This window comes from Hypanus sabinus, chromosome 14, assembly GCF_030144855.1.
Source record: "Hypanus sabinus isolate sHypSab1 chromosome 14, sHypSab1.hap1, whole genome shotgun sequence".
Classification (NCBI taxonomy): Eukaryota; Metazoa; Chordata; class Chondrichthyes; order Myliobatiformes; family Dasyatidae; genus Hypanus; species Hypanus sabinus.
In genome coordinates, this window is record NC_082719.1 from 51,536,159 (window position 1) to 51,550,003 (window position 13,845).

General features: G+C 40.3%; 1 protein-coding gene across 10 annotated transcripts in view; it reads right to left on the reverse strand.

The window, feature by feature from the left end:
- The window catches only part of fryl (furry homolog, like), a 346,929-nt gene that overhangs the window by 244,516 nt on the left and 88,568 nt on the right, over positions 1-13,845 (reverse strand). For 2 of the 10 annotated variants that reach the window (XM_059989163.1, XM_059989160.1), the window contains exon 1: positions 5,036-5,580. The exons of 7 other annotated variants lie outside the window; for them this stretch is intronic. In XM_059989163.1, the coding sequence (XP_059845146.1) occupies positions 5,036-5,111 (76 nt within the window). In that variant the 5' untranslated portion in view covers positions 5,112-5,580. Of the gene's footprint in view, positions 1-5,035; positions 5,581-13,845 lie in introns of those variants that run through there. One more of the 10 variants, XM_059989162.1, reaches the window with a different exon arrangement.

The window sequence follows — 13,845 nt, forward strand, 5'->3', positions numbered from 1 at the left end:
ATGGGGGCTCAATACTTTTTCAAGGCAATGTATAAGGAAATACTTCAGAAACATGGGGTTTATGAATGAGCTCACAGATTTTATAAAAGGTCAATGGTATAGGTAAAAATGCCAAAAACTACATTGCCTTGCAAACTGCAACTCCAAACAATCATTTTGTCCTTAAATTTCTTGAATTTTCAAATCTCACAAATTCACATCCATATTGCTGTCTTCTCCTGGTTCTTTTCTTATCAAACCAAATAATCATCAACAATGGATTCTCCTCCTGCACGATGATCCCTTTCCTCTATTGCAGGGATTCCCAACATTTTTATGCCATGTTCCCTCACCATTAGCTGAAGGGGCTGTGGACCCCAGGTTGGGAACCCTGCTCAATTGCGTTGACACTAACACTATTATACTACTAACACCCAAATCTATTTCACCAACAACTCTTAACCTTCTTCACTTCTTCTCATTACTCAGTGTTACCATAACTCCCCCTCTCACCTTCTCTTCACCACTCCCACCAAATCCAATGACTCATTGCACAGACTCTGGATGAGCTGGAGATTCCTCCATCAAACTAGATAGATGCCTTCAGTCCTCAGATCCCAACCCCTTGACTCCATACTTGTCCATGACTGTGGTCTGAAAATGAACTAAATTGTCTGTGATGATGTTATAAGCAACCTCAGGATGAACATTCCATCATACGTGAGCAGCATCATCAATTCCTCCTTTATAAACCTGTACAATTCAATGCATAATTCTGAAACTTTTCTTTTCCTCAGCATCTCTAAAGTTGGTCATTCTGGTCTATTTGAACTGTTCCCTAATACTCTCCTCTCGCTAAATGAGGTAATCTAAGATACTCCTACCTATTTCCTAATATATTCCTAGTACCACTCAATCTATGTTTGCTAATCTACATAAAACCCTGAATATGCTTACTTTCAAATCCTTCCATGGAGTCCTGTCGGCTCCTCCAGCTCTCTAACATAATATATGCTCTAGTTCTGCTTTTCTGCTGAATTAATTGGTTCCCCCAGTGGACATTTATGCTAACATTGCCAATGGATTGAGCTCCAGACCTTGCAAACTTAACTACTCCATCTCTCTTTCTGCTTTGGCTGGCACAGTAGTGCAGATCGTAAACTGCTAACACAGCTTCAGCGACCCAGATTCAATCTCGACTTCTGGCGCTTATGCAAAACTGACATATTCTCCCTGTAAGCATGTGTATTTTCGGGGTCCTCCAGTTTTTCCAGTATTTGAAGATGAATCGTCAAGCTGACCAAATTAAACTGTCCTTAATGTAAGTAGGTATGTGTAAGTAGGGGCCATTGGGAGAAGAAATTGAGTTGACGGGACCGTGAAAAAAATGAAGGTCTATATGAACTGAAAGGTTGCAAAGTTCAAAGTAAATTCATTATCAAAGTACATATTTGTCACCAAATACTACCCTGAGATTAGATTTTCTTACAGGAATACAGAGCAAATCCAAGAAACACTATCAGTGAAAGACTGCACCCAACAGGACTGACAAACAACATATTTGCAAAGGTCAAATACAAAAGTGAAATAAATAAGTAAGTAATAAATATCGAGAACATGAGATGAAGAGTCCTTGAAAGGCTGCGAGAACAGTTCAGTGATGGGGCAAGTGAAGTTATCCCTGCTGGTTTCTAGAGCCTGAAGATTGAAGGGTACTAACTGCTCCTGAACCCTATGGTGTAGGTCCTGAGGCTCCTGTACCTTCTTCCTGTGGCAGAAGCAAGAAGAGAGCATGGCCTGGGCAGTGGGGGGTCCTTGATAGATGCTGTGTTCCAGACTCCAGCATCTGACGTCTCGTGTGGAAGTACAGTCGGCCCTCCTTATCCGCGGGGGATTGGTTCCGGGACTCCCCCACGGATACCAAAAAACACGGATGCTAAAGTCCCTTGACTTAACCTGTCTCAGTGTGGGTGGACTTTAGGACCCGGGGGAGCTCAGGACCCGCCGCCTGCGGCTGCTGCAGAATCCGCAGTCTTTCTGTTCCGTTGGCGGAAAATGATCAGGATTGAAAATAAAGTGGATATAATATTTACCAGAATAGCCTTTCCCCTTGTAGGCTCAACCAAAAGCTGGTCTAAAATGCCATCTCACAGGCATTTTACAAATTCCCTCGAATGGAATCCAGCACCAAAATCATTTTCCCAATCCACCTGCGTACCGAAATCCCCCATGACTATCACAATATTGCCTTCAGTACATGCCATTTCTATTTCCCGTTGAAATTTATAGCCCACACTCTGGCCACTGTTTGGGGACCTGTACATAACTCTCATCAGGGTCTTTTTACCCTTAGTTTCTTAATTCTACCCACAAGCATTTTATATCTTCCAATCCTTAGCCACTTCTTTCTAAGGATTGATTCAATTTTTTAACCAGAGCCACCCACCCCTTCAGCTCACAGGCCTGTCTTTTAGATACAGGGTGCATCCTTGGCTAGTACGCTCCTATCTATCTTTGTTCAATCATGTCTCAATGATGTCCACAACATCATACCTGCCAATCCATATACTTCAGTCCTGTATCTATCACCCTTTTCAATTTTGCCCCTATGTTACACTTCATCTCATGCTGACTGCAGCTTTGCCCTATCATTCGCCTGTACATCCTTACAGTCTCACTACACACTGTGTTGACTCGAATACCAACTGCCCTATTTCTCAGCCTTATTGCTCCAGTTTCAATCCCACTACCAAATTAGTTCAAGCCCTCCCCAATAGCTCCAGCAAACATTCCCACAAGGATATTGGTCTCTCAGAAGAAATCCCAATTATCCAGAAATCTGAAACCCTGTCCCTCCACCACTTCCTCAGCCACTCAATCATCTGTACCATCATCCTATTCCTGTCCTGACTAGCATGTGGTACCTTGGAGGTCCTGTTCTTAAGCCTCTTCCCCAACTTCTTACAACACTGTGTAGGACCCCTCCCCCACCAATGTGCACCTCAATTTCTGGCTGTTCACACTCCCTCTTTGGAATCTTCTGCAGCCACTCTGAGACATCCTGGACCCTTGCACCTGGGAGGCAACACACCATCTTAGCTTTTCTTCTGCAGCCCCCAAATCTCCTGACCGCACTGCCTGCTGAGCCTGAGCCCAGTACTGCCCTCCAGTGTTTGCTTGCTGGAAGAACAAGATCAGGCACTTGGGCTATATATTTTCTTCCCTCTTTGTGATTGTATGTGTTTCTGAAATTGTAATTGTATGTCCTATTTGTGGTATGTGCTATGTGGAGTGTGGTGTGTGCTGTTGGGAATGTGTTTTGCACCTTGGCCCTGGAGGAACACTGTTTCGTTTGGCTAGATTCCTGTATGGTTGAATGATAATTAAACTTGAAACGATCTAAGATGAGTGCAGATGATAAAATTCAGATGTCTAAAAGTAAGGTGAATTGGGATTGTGGATGAAATAAGAAACTGCTCAGTACAAAGACTGGTTAAATATGGCTGTAAATATATCTCAGTGAAAAAAAATGTTAATAATGTCCAGAGATTTCAAACAACTTTCTATTATCCTGCATATTCATCTTCAAGTTAGTAAACAAAATAACATGAAACAACTTTTCAGAATTCAAAATACACTATAATAACCCTAGATTCTCATTAGTTTGTTTACTTTCTTGCTACTGCCCTGATCCAACTGATTTATCAATTCCACCATTACTTCATACCCCAACTGTGGCAACTGGGCAATGCAATATTGTAGTGAGAGATCATTTAGCTTTTCCATCTCTTAAATTCTTCCAGTCCAAATCCTTTCTGCTCTCCTTAGAAATTAAACTGGTTAACTATTTTTTTTTTGAAAATGCCACTGAACAAATAAACAATGATAGAGAATGATCTTTGAAATGCTCACAGTGGATGAGTTTAGGACCATTAGTTTTCAGATGAATGAGCTCATTTCCAACTCCAGGCTGGCAAAACCCTTATATTGCAAAAACAAAATAGTGCAAATGCTGGGAATTTGAACTAAAACAGCCAGTACTTCGAACAGAAGGGTTAATGTTTCAGGCTGTTCTGAAATATATGTCGGCTCTTTCTCATTGTCTGTTGACTATTTTTCTGTTGCTGTTTTTACCCATCAACTTTCAACACTTTTTTTAAAAAAGTATGGAGGGATTCATCAGAATATTTCTTGCTGTTTTACTGCTACTTGATCTGTGTCTAAACAGATGCTGACTGGGTACTGCATGACCTTAGTCACATTTCAATACCGCAGAAAGCAGACTTCAATAAAGAGTTGTCGTGCACCATACTACATACAAGCCGAGGAGGTGGCAATGATAGACAAACGCACTTTCAACAGCTGATTCACATAATGTTCCTGACAAAAGTATGAACTACCAGCATTCAAAATGTTGGCAGAAGCTGTGCATACCAAAGGCCGGCCATATTAATGTCACTCCATTGTTGCTGCTGAATAGAAAAGGGCTAAACTATAATCAAACGGCAACTAGCTATGCACTGACATTTTACAACGTAAGCAGCTGATCACACTAGAAAAATAACTCTATATTTGGCTTTCTGCAAATAACTTAGCAGCACAAACACCATGAGAGCATTTCATAGCAAATCTCTAGGAAGATTACAATCCGTAGTTAGCTACACAGCCATTATTTTACTTCTATCAATAAAGATATTAACCACTAGGTGTAAAATTAATTTGACATATCAATATTACTGGTTATAATTAATTATTAAATGATCTGGTAACAGGCAAATGAATATTCAAATTCAGGCATGTTATTGGTGTGATGGCAAAAGAAAGCAGATTTAAAATGTTGCCTACAGGATGATGGAAAAAAATGAAAATAACAAAGGGGTTCTTTAAAACAATGGATTATTTTGGTTTATTTGCATCAAAAGGAAAAGTGATAGAAAACTACCCATATAGTAATTTAACAGGTTAAATTAGGAACATTCTTCCATTTTACAGTTCTTATAAACATCAAGCCTTTATATGATGATATCTGCACTTAAATATGATTGTATTTACTTACAACTACTGCTACTCCAAGACTTCAGGAGAGACTTGATGCTAATTTCAAAAAACACGGAGTCCTGTAGGCTCAACATTATGTCTTTTGGTGAGCAGCAGCCACAAGATATATCACAGCAGCTTTCCCAGCTGTTTAAATACGATATCGCGTATTGCTATCCCCTCACTCCTTTCAAAAACAGCGCAGCTCTGGCCTCGTGTCCTTTTTTCATTATCATGCGGTCTTTCTGTATGACGCACGCTTCCAGTACCAGCAATGCTGAATGCAGATGAACTCAGTAGCTGGCTAGAAAACTAACTCAACGTGGAGGGTAGTTTGAAGGTCAATTTCACCTTCCACAGGCCACAACAACATCTTCAATGAAGACTAAATGATACGATTTAAAAACAAAGGGTGGCCTATCACGGCCAATTCCAACAAATATTGCCAGCTGCTTCCTATGATGTTGGTAAATACAGTCCAGAAAGGTGGAGCTCAGAACTCCTCAGTCTAACTACCAGAAAAATATAAATGCACAGAGCAGAACCACCAGAATACTTCCCCTTGCATTTCCTTGTATAACTGACAACCTTTCACAAAGTCACAACTGAAGTACATTCTTTGGCTCTGTTTGCTTCTGAAAAACCTGGCTCGAGCGTCTTTTCACAGCAATGCATTACTTCCTACAGCACTGCCCAATCAGCGACCAAACAGCACGCCTGTGATGACGCAGAATACAACTTCCCATTTAATCTACCGAAGATAATGTCAGCTGCTTGGCTTTCACTTGGGGGAGGGGAGAAAGAGGAGCAGGAGAAGGAGGAGGAAGCAGGGTGATGCAATCAGTACTGTGGTTTTCCAGCCTATGGTGCAGCATTTCAGCTTACTTTACAACACTTTTTTCTCCCAGCTGCTTATATAAAATTTCTGTTTCATAATTGCAGCAGGAAAGAAACAAGCTCCGTCAGAAACACATTTACAGGTTTGATTTTTAACCAAGATCCTCAAGTTTTTAAAGCTAACGTGTCAGAAATTAAATGTATAATTTAACATGGATAAAATTTAGATTCAAAATAAATTGCTTCATTTTGAGAAATAGCTTCTCTCCATAAAAGTCCCCCACAACCACAATAAGTTCCTTGAAAAAAAGGAACAGATAAAAACATAAAACTGCGGATGCTGGAACCACAAAACCGATGGCTGGCACATAATCAGTGGGCCTAAGGGCCTACTCTTACGCTGCATTTCTCTGATTCTATTAACAGAAAATACTGGAATCACTTTGCAGGCTAGGCAGCCTCTGTGGAAAGAGAAACAGTCAACATCTCATGATGAAGATTCCTCAGCACAAAGATAGAGATCCCTTGGTTTTGACCCTCCATTTGCCAGCCTTGGCATTCAATAAATTATCTGTCACAATTTTCTCCACCTTCAATCAGATTTCTTCAACATAATTCCACCAGTAAATATATTTTACCCCATCTTATCAAAATTCATAAAGGAACTGTTCCCTTTCATATACTCCAACTCTCTTCCTTCTCTGAAATGTTCTATAGAAGTTTCCTGTACAACTACAGGAAGTTCAACATCGATCCTTCTATCTCTTCCCTTCTAGAAGTGATTCATTTGCACTTCTTCAAACTATATGTACTATTTCATTTCAATAATGTAGTCTCCTCCCCAATGGAGATTGGGTGACCCTTTGCAGAATACCTGCACTTACGCAGTGGTGGTGACTCTGTGTTTCCAATTTTCTACCACTTTAATTCTATATTCCACTCGCACCCATCTGTGGAACTTATAACAAGGTCAAATATGAGTTTGAAAAACAACAGCTCATCTAAGCATTTTGGAACTTTCCACACTCAATGGCAAATTCTATATTTTCAGGTATTTCATTTTCTCTGTATTGGAAGAGGTCAGGCCATCCATCAGTGATAATAGCTTCGTTCTTTTTCTCTCTCCATTCGCACAGCCTGACCTACTGGCACACCCTGCAGACATGCATGCCATATCAGAGCAGCTATGATAACTATAGTTAATGAAGGGTGGATACTAGATGATGGAAAGGTCAGGAGAGCAATGAATTAACAGAATTAGGAAATAACAAAAGCAATAATTAAATTTTCAGATGAGCTGCAGCAGATTCTGTTGATGTTATGGAACAATAAATATGCAGCTTTTAAAATGAGCATCTTCTTGGAAAATGGAGAATGCTGGCAAGGTTACACACTTACATATTCATTCCCCCAAGAAAATAATCAGTCTTAATGATGTAGCTCGAAAATTGTATCTAGAAGGGAATCCAGAATGCTCAAAAATCTTTGATTATGAAGAGGTAATGTATCCAAGTTGGTATAATGCCCAACCTGACGGGAAACTGATAAGTGATGATGGTCCATGTTACTGATCTTATGCTTCTTAGGGAGGTCGTAAACAAATCAAGTTTACATGTAGTTTGGATACTCTGTAGTGCTGCAGCAATTGCAGCCATTAAGTACTTGATAGAAAAGTTTGAGCTGATTTTGGGTGAAGAATTTAATCACAGGCAGCCTACCCTCTCTCTTGTTTTGGTAACTTGTCTGCTAAACTATTATTGTGAGTTATTTAGATTTTCTGTTTCCTTACTGTTAAAATGGTTGTTTTAGTTAAGGCTCTGAGATCTCTAGGTCTACTAATGGGCAAGAATGGTACAGCTTGATAAAATGGTTTTGGCATTCTCTCTTGTTGTTATTGCCTCATATTTATAAAATATTAGCTGTCAAAACCAGCTAATCATAACACACAGCCATGACAGACAGTTTCATTTACAGGGGAATTGTGAATGAATCAAACCATGGTGGCAGTGGTGGATTTGATTCACAAGATACTAAGTCTGATAGGCAATTATCAATTTACATGATTGCCTGTAAACCTCTGCTGAATCAACAAGCTTCATAGTCAGCGCAGTTTGTGCTCCTTCTTTGTCGGGTTTACACGAAGATAATCACAAAATTGAGAGCCCAGCACAAAATGTACCAGTATCTTTGGAGAATGAAGAGTTAAAATAAAGTGGGGGGGAAAAAGGAAAGGAAATTACAATATTTGTTCCGAAGTGTCAAATAACATCGAGGCCTGCAGAAATACATTCCTGAACAAATACTAGTCTGTACACTCAAGGTTTCATTCATTCTCAATATGATAGCATGTGTGGTATATTTTAGAATGCATGTACTAAAATACAGAGTCTGTAATTTCAGCATTCTAGATACCCTACTCCTACCAAGAATCTTGTATTCAGAGAATTGCAGTTGATACAATGTTACAAACATTTCAAAGATGAATCTCTTTAAATTAACTGTAATTTAACCATACTTGAAAACAAAAGGGAGGATAGCAATAAAACAATCTGAAATAAACTTGTAGTCAGCAACCAACTTAATGTTTTAAACAATTTAAACTTCCTGCAAAATTTGCTATAGGGTGCCTCTACACAGTGAGCAGCATCAACCATTACGTATGCCTTTTTCTGACAGCTCAAAAACCTTTGACTCCATTAGTTGAAAGCTGTACTGTTGTCAAGTACTTGTTCTCACAAGCATCTTCATCCTACATGATGACATGTCAGCTTGGATTCTAAGCAACCGGGTCACCAGAGACCCAGTCTAATTTCAGAACATCAAACAAGGCTGCATCATCAATAATATATTGTCACAATACTATGCGTCATCTCCAACAAGCTTCCCAATTGTTCAAAGTTTACCTGCAGGGAAAATTGTTTAACTTAACCACTGAAACAAGATCACTCTACCACCAAACTTTTCATAGTCATGCAACTGGAGACCTCAAAGTCATTGTTGATTCATTCAATGAAGTGCATGAGAAATTGGACCTCACAAACTTGTACAAAACAAAGTTTCTCAATCAACCTACCCCAACTGCACAACATACATAAAGATCCATGAATGGACTGCTTTCCATAATGTTGCAACCACCTCTCCAAGGCAAGACTTCAGTGATGAAATTCATAATTGTCTTCAATGAACCAATGTATGGCCAGGGGTTATTATTTTTGCTTTAAACAATGATAAGAATCAAAGTCAAAACACATAACATTAAAAGTTCAGCAGAAAATGCATACTTGAAATTTTTGACTGGTTATTTCAATGCTAATCCGTTCAAGTGACAACACGCTCTACAATATTATGGCCCAATTACTTCTTTGGATTTACTTACAAAACATTTTAACATTTGTAAATAATTCTTAAGAAATTACACTTCAAAATTAATATATTCTCAATTTCAGAAACAGCTCTGGAAGCAGATTCATGTGCTGTGCAAATTTAATACTTCTCTTGAAATGCCAAATCTGAATTTTAAGGATATGCCCTTTCTTTGTGGTAGGTTCAAAGGGACTAATTTCTATCTTACCAAATTCTTCAATCAGAATCTGAATAAGGTTTAACATAACTGGCATTTGTCGTGAAATTTGTTGACTTTGCAGTAGAAGTACAATGCAATGCATTAGAGAAAAAACTGAATTACAGTAAGCATATATTTTTTTTAAATAGTTAAATTAACTAAGTAGTGCAAAGATAAAAAATAAAAAAAAGTATTGAGGTAGTGTTAATGGGTTCAAAGTCCATTCAGAAATTAGATGGCTGATGGAAAGAAGCTTTTGCTGAATCACTGAATGTGTGCCTTCATGCTTCTGTACCTCCTTCTTGATAGTAGCAATGAGAACAAGACATGCTCTGGGAGACAGGGGTCCTTAACAATGGATGCAAACTTGTTGGGGGAAATCGCTTCTTGAAGACGTCATGGATAATACAGAGGCTAGTGCTCACGATGGAGCTGATTAAGTTTACAACTCTCTGCAGCTTACATCAATCCTGTGCAGTAGCACCCCCCACCCCACATCAGATAGCGATGCAGCCAACTAGAAATCTTTCCACAGTACATTTGCAGACGTTGAGCGTTTTTGTTGACATATCAAATCTTATCAAACTCCTAATGAAATATAGCCACTGACATGCCTTCTTTGTAGATGAAGTGATATATTGGGTCCAGGTTAGGTCCTCAGAGACGTTGACACCCAGGAACATGAAACGGCTCACTCGTTCCACTTCTGATCCCTCTACGAGGACTGGTCTGTGTACTCTCACCTTTCTAAAGTCCACAACCAGTTCTTTGGTCTTAATGATGTTGAGTGCAAAGTTGTTGCTGTAACACCATTCAACTAGCTGACATATCTCACTCCCGTACACCCTCTGGTCACCATCTGAAATTCTGTCAACAGTGATCATACTGTCAGCAAATTTACAGATGGCATTTAAGCTATGCCTAGCCACATATGTGTAGAGAAAGTACAGCAGTGGGCTGAGCACAGATCCCAGAGACGCGTCAGTGATGATTGTCAGAGAGGTGGAGATGTCATTTGCGATCCAAACAAATTGTGGTCTTCCGGTTAGGAAGTCAAGGATCCAGTTGCAGAGAGAGATACAGAGGCCTAGGTTCTGGAGCTTTTTGATGAGAACAGTAGGAATAATTGTGTTAAATGCTGAGTTGTGGTCAATAAACAGCTTCCTGACATAGGAATTTGTAATCATCTTAAAACAGCCCAAAAACATCCTCTTAATCTAATGTAGACAAGGAAATGCCAACCCAGTCCCTGTAAACTGCCTACATAATTTAATCCCATTTGTCTTGATAACTTTCTGGTGAATCTACACTGCACCCACTCAAGTACCAATAAATATTTTGGAAATGAAATATCCAAAAATAAATACAGTACTCCAGATGCGCTTTAATCAGAGACTAAATCTAAATGCACAATAAACTTCCATCCTTTTGCATTCTAGACTATAATTTTAACAAAGTAAGGCAAGTTATTCTAAAAATTCATTGGGTCATTGATGTTTCATATCTTTAGGTAGTTTGCCTATTTAACTAGTTCTTGTAATATTTTTCATTAAATAGGCTTTTCTAGCTTACTATTTTATGGTGATCAATGTAATTCATGATTGGTATGGTTCACAATGACAACTTCCCTCCTGCCTCCACTATTCCCTTAAATCCAAAATGGTGGACATCACATCACCATATGAATAATTTTGCCCGCACATGCAAATTTTTCTTGTGCATGTTTTGTTCACATTACTGTGTTTTGATCATTCTACTAAATAGTCTGCTTCCTGTTCATATTAACTTCAACTCAAATCAATTACTCTCAACCTTCAATTCTGGCATGTTATAGTAGATCATACAGCAAAATAGTGTAATTACAAATCGCAATCTGTATCAACATGAATGCAAAAACAGAAACCAGAACTACATATATGGAAAGAATAATGTCTCCTTCCCAATTGCTGAAAGCCTTCTTTGCACGATTTAATGCAATGAATGATGTGACATCTCTCCCCCTGCGGAACAGGCACCATGTCTGGCTGTAGCAGAGGTAAGGAGGACCCTAGCCAGAGTAAACCCACACAAATCTGCAGGGCCAGACAACATACCCTGGTCAGGTGCTGAGATATTGTAGGGCCCAGCCAAAAGAGGTCTAAATGGACATCTTTAACATCACTTTGCAACAGTCCCTGCAGGCTTCAAGGCAGCTACCATCATTACCATCGACGGTAACTAGCCTAAACCATTACTGCCCAGTGGCATTGACCTCAACATTCATGAAGTGTTTTGCACCACAACAACGTTGAACTCATTCCAGTCTATCTACTGCTCAAACCAGTCCACTGATGGTGTCAAAGCCTTGGCCCTTTATTCCATCCTGTCCCACTTAGAAAACAATGTCCCACAAGCCAGGATGTTGTTCATCGCCTTCAACTTGACATTTAACATTATCATCCCTCAGGGGCTGATGGGTAAACAGTCCTTTTTGGGACTCAACAGCCCTCATTGTAACCGGACATAGGATTTTTTGACAAAAAGACCCCACTCAGTATAAATTGGCAGCAATATCTCAAACTCTACCACGCTGAGCACTGGTGGACCCCAGGGATGTGTGTTCAGTCCACTGCTGACTCCAACTGCACTGCCAGATCCAGCTCAAATCGCTTCACTAAATTCACTGATGATACAACAGTGGCTAGACTCATCAGCAACAATGATGAGTTAGCATAGAGAGGAGGTAGAGGGTTTGGTATATTGAGTGAAAACAACAACCTGAGATTCAGTGCAGACAAGACAACCAAGATGACTGTGGACTTTAGGAATGCATAGGTCGACCACTCTCCATTGCACGTCAATGGCTCTGCCATGGACAGAGTGAAGAACACTAAGTTCCTTGGTGTCCACTTCACAAATGAAGTAACTTGGACTCTCAACGCCTCCTCATTAGTGAAGAGGGCACAGCAGCAACTACACTTTCTGAGGAGATTGAGGTATGCGTGCCCCAATTCCAACAACTTTCTACAGGAGCACCTTTGACAGTGTGGTACGGAAGCTGTAAGGCATTGGGCTCCAAGACCCTTGAGAGGATAGTAAAGACCACTGAGAGGATCACTGGGGTCTCCGCCCCTCCCCCATTTGTGACATTTACTGAGAACATTGTCCCTAACATCTATCCCACAATCTCCTTGACCCACTATCATCAGGGAGAAGGTACAGGAGCATCAAGATTTAGACTGCCAGGCTGGGTAACATCTTCCTCCCCCAGACTATGACACTAATGAATTACCCTGCCACCACTGAGGTCTTGTCAATAGGACAGTGAGCTGTTTACTTGTGCTGCACACTTCACATACATTTTGCATTATATTTCATTAACTTATTTGTGGAAATATTTTGTGATAAGGAGGACACATGTACAGAGGGATAGTCTGACGGAACATGGAGTTAAATGTGTTGAAAGAATAAGTAAATTTAGGAAGGACAACAAAATTCTAGGGGCATATAGCCTGATGGGAGTTCGGGGAGCTGGGTTAAGCACAATAGGCAGCGATTCAAACAGAGAGATGAGAAATGGGCTAAAAATTCTATATCTGTGTAAAGGGGGTTTCTTCTTTTTTCTTTGTTACTGTGTATGTAATCAAAATGGCTTCTTTGTTTTGTTAAAAGCAGGAAAGCTTCTTTGTTGCGAGAGAGTGCTGGAAGCTTGTTTGGGTTGAAATTTACTGATAATGAGAATTGTATTCCTTTGTAAACCAATTGGGATTAATGTTGTTCTTTCTTCTGAGTCTGTAAACTATTGTTGGCGGGCTTTTGGGGAGATCGGCGCAAGGGGCTGAGAGAGAGAGGACGCGAAGCTGTCAGCTGGGCGAGGAACGGACCCCAAGCGGGGGTCCAAGGCCAGGAGGTAATCCGAGGAGAGGAGATGAAGCTCGATGTGCTTGGTTGACCACTTCGGATGGTCCTAAGCTGCGAGTCAAGGAGTTCGGAGGGGATCGAATGGTGGCCAGAAGACTTCAGTAATTGAGCTCCAACGGTTATGCATGAAGTGGTTTGGACTTTGATAAGTTTGGCGCCTTTTCTTTATTTTTTTCTTCATATATACTGTATCGTTATTAATCACTTAGTTATAGTAACCTTTATAAATTGTACTCATTTAATTGCATATGGTGTACTGTCTGTTTTTGGGCGAGGCGGGGACATCACACAGCGTCCACACCAGCTGGTTACCCAGATTGGTGGGGCCGAAGGCTGCTCCCCCTAGACGAGAACGAGCTGAGCGAGCCTGAGGCGACCCAGGGGGTTACATCTGAATGCACGAAGTGTCAGAAATAAGGCGGATGAACTTGAAGCTCAGGTGCGAATGGGTAACTATGATGTTGTTGGGATAACGGAGACATGGCTGCAGGGAGATCAGATCTGGGAAATGAATGTACAAGGGTATACGT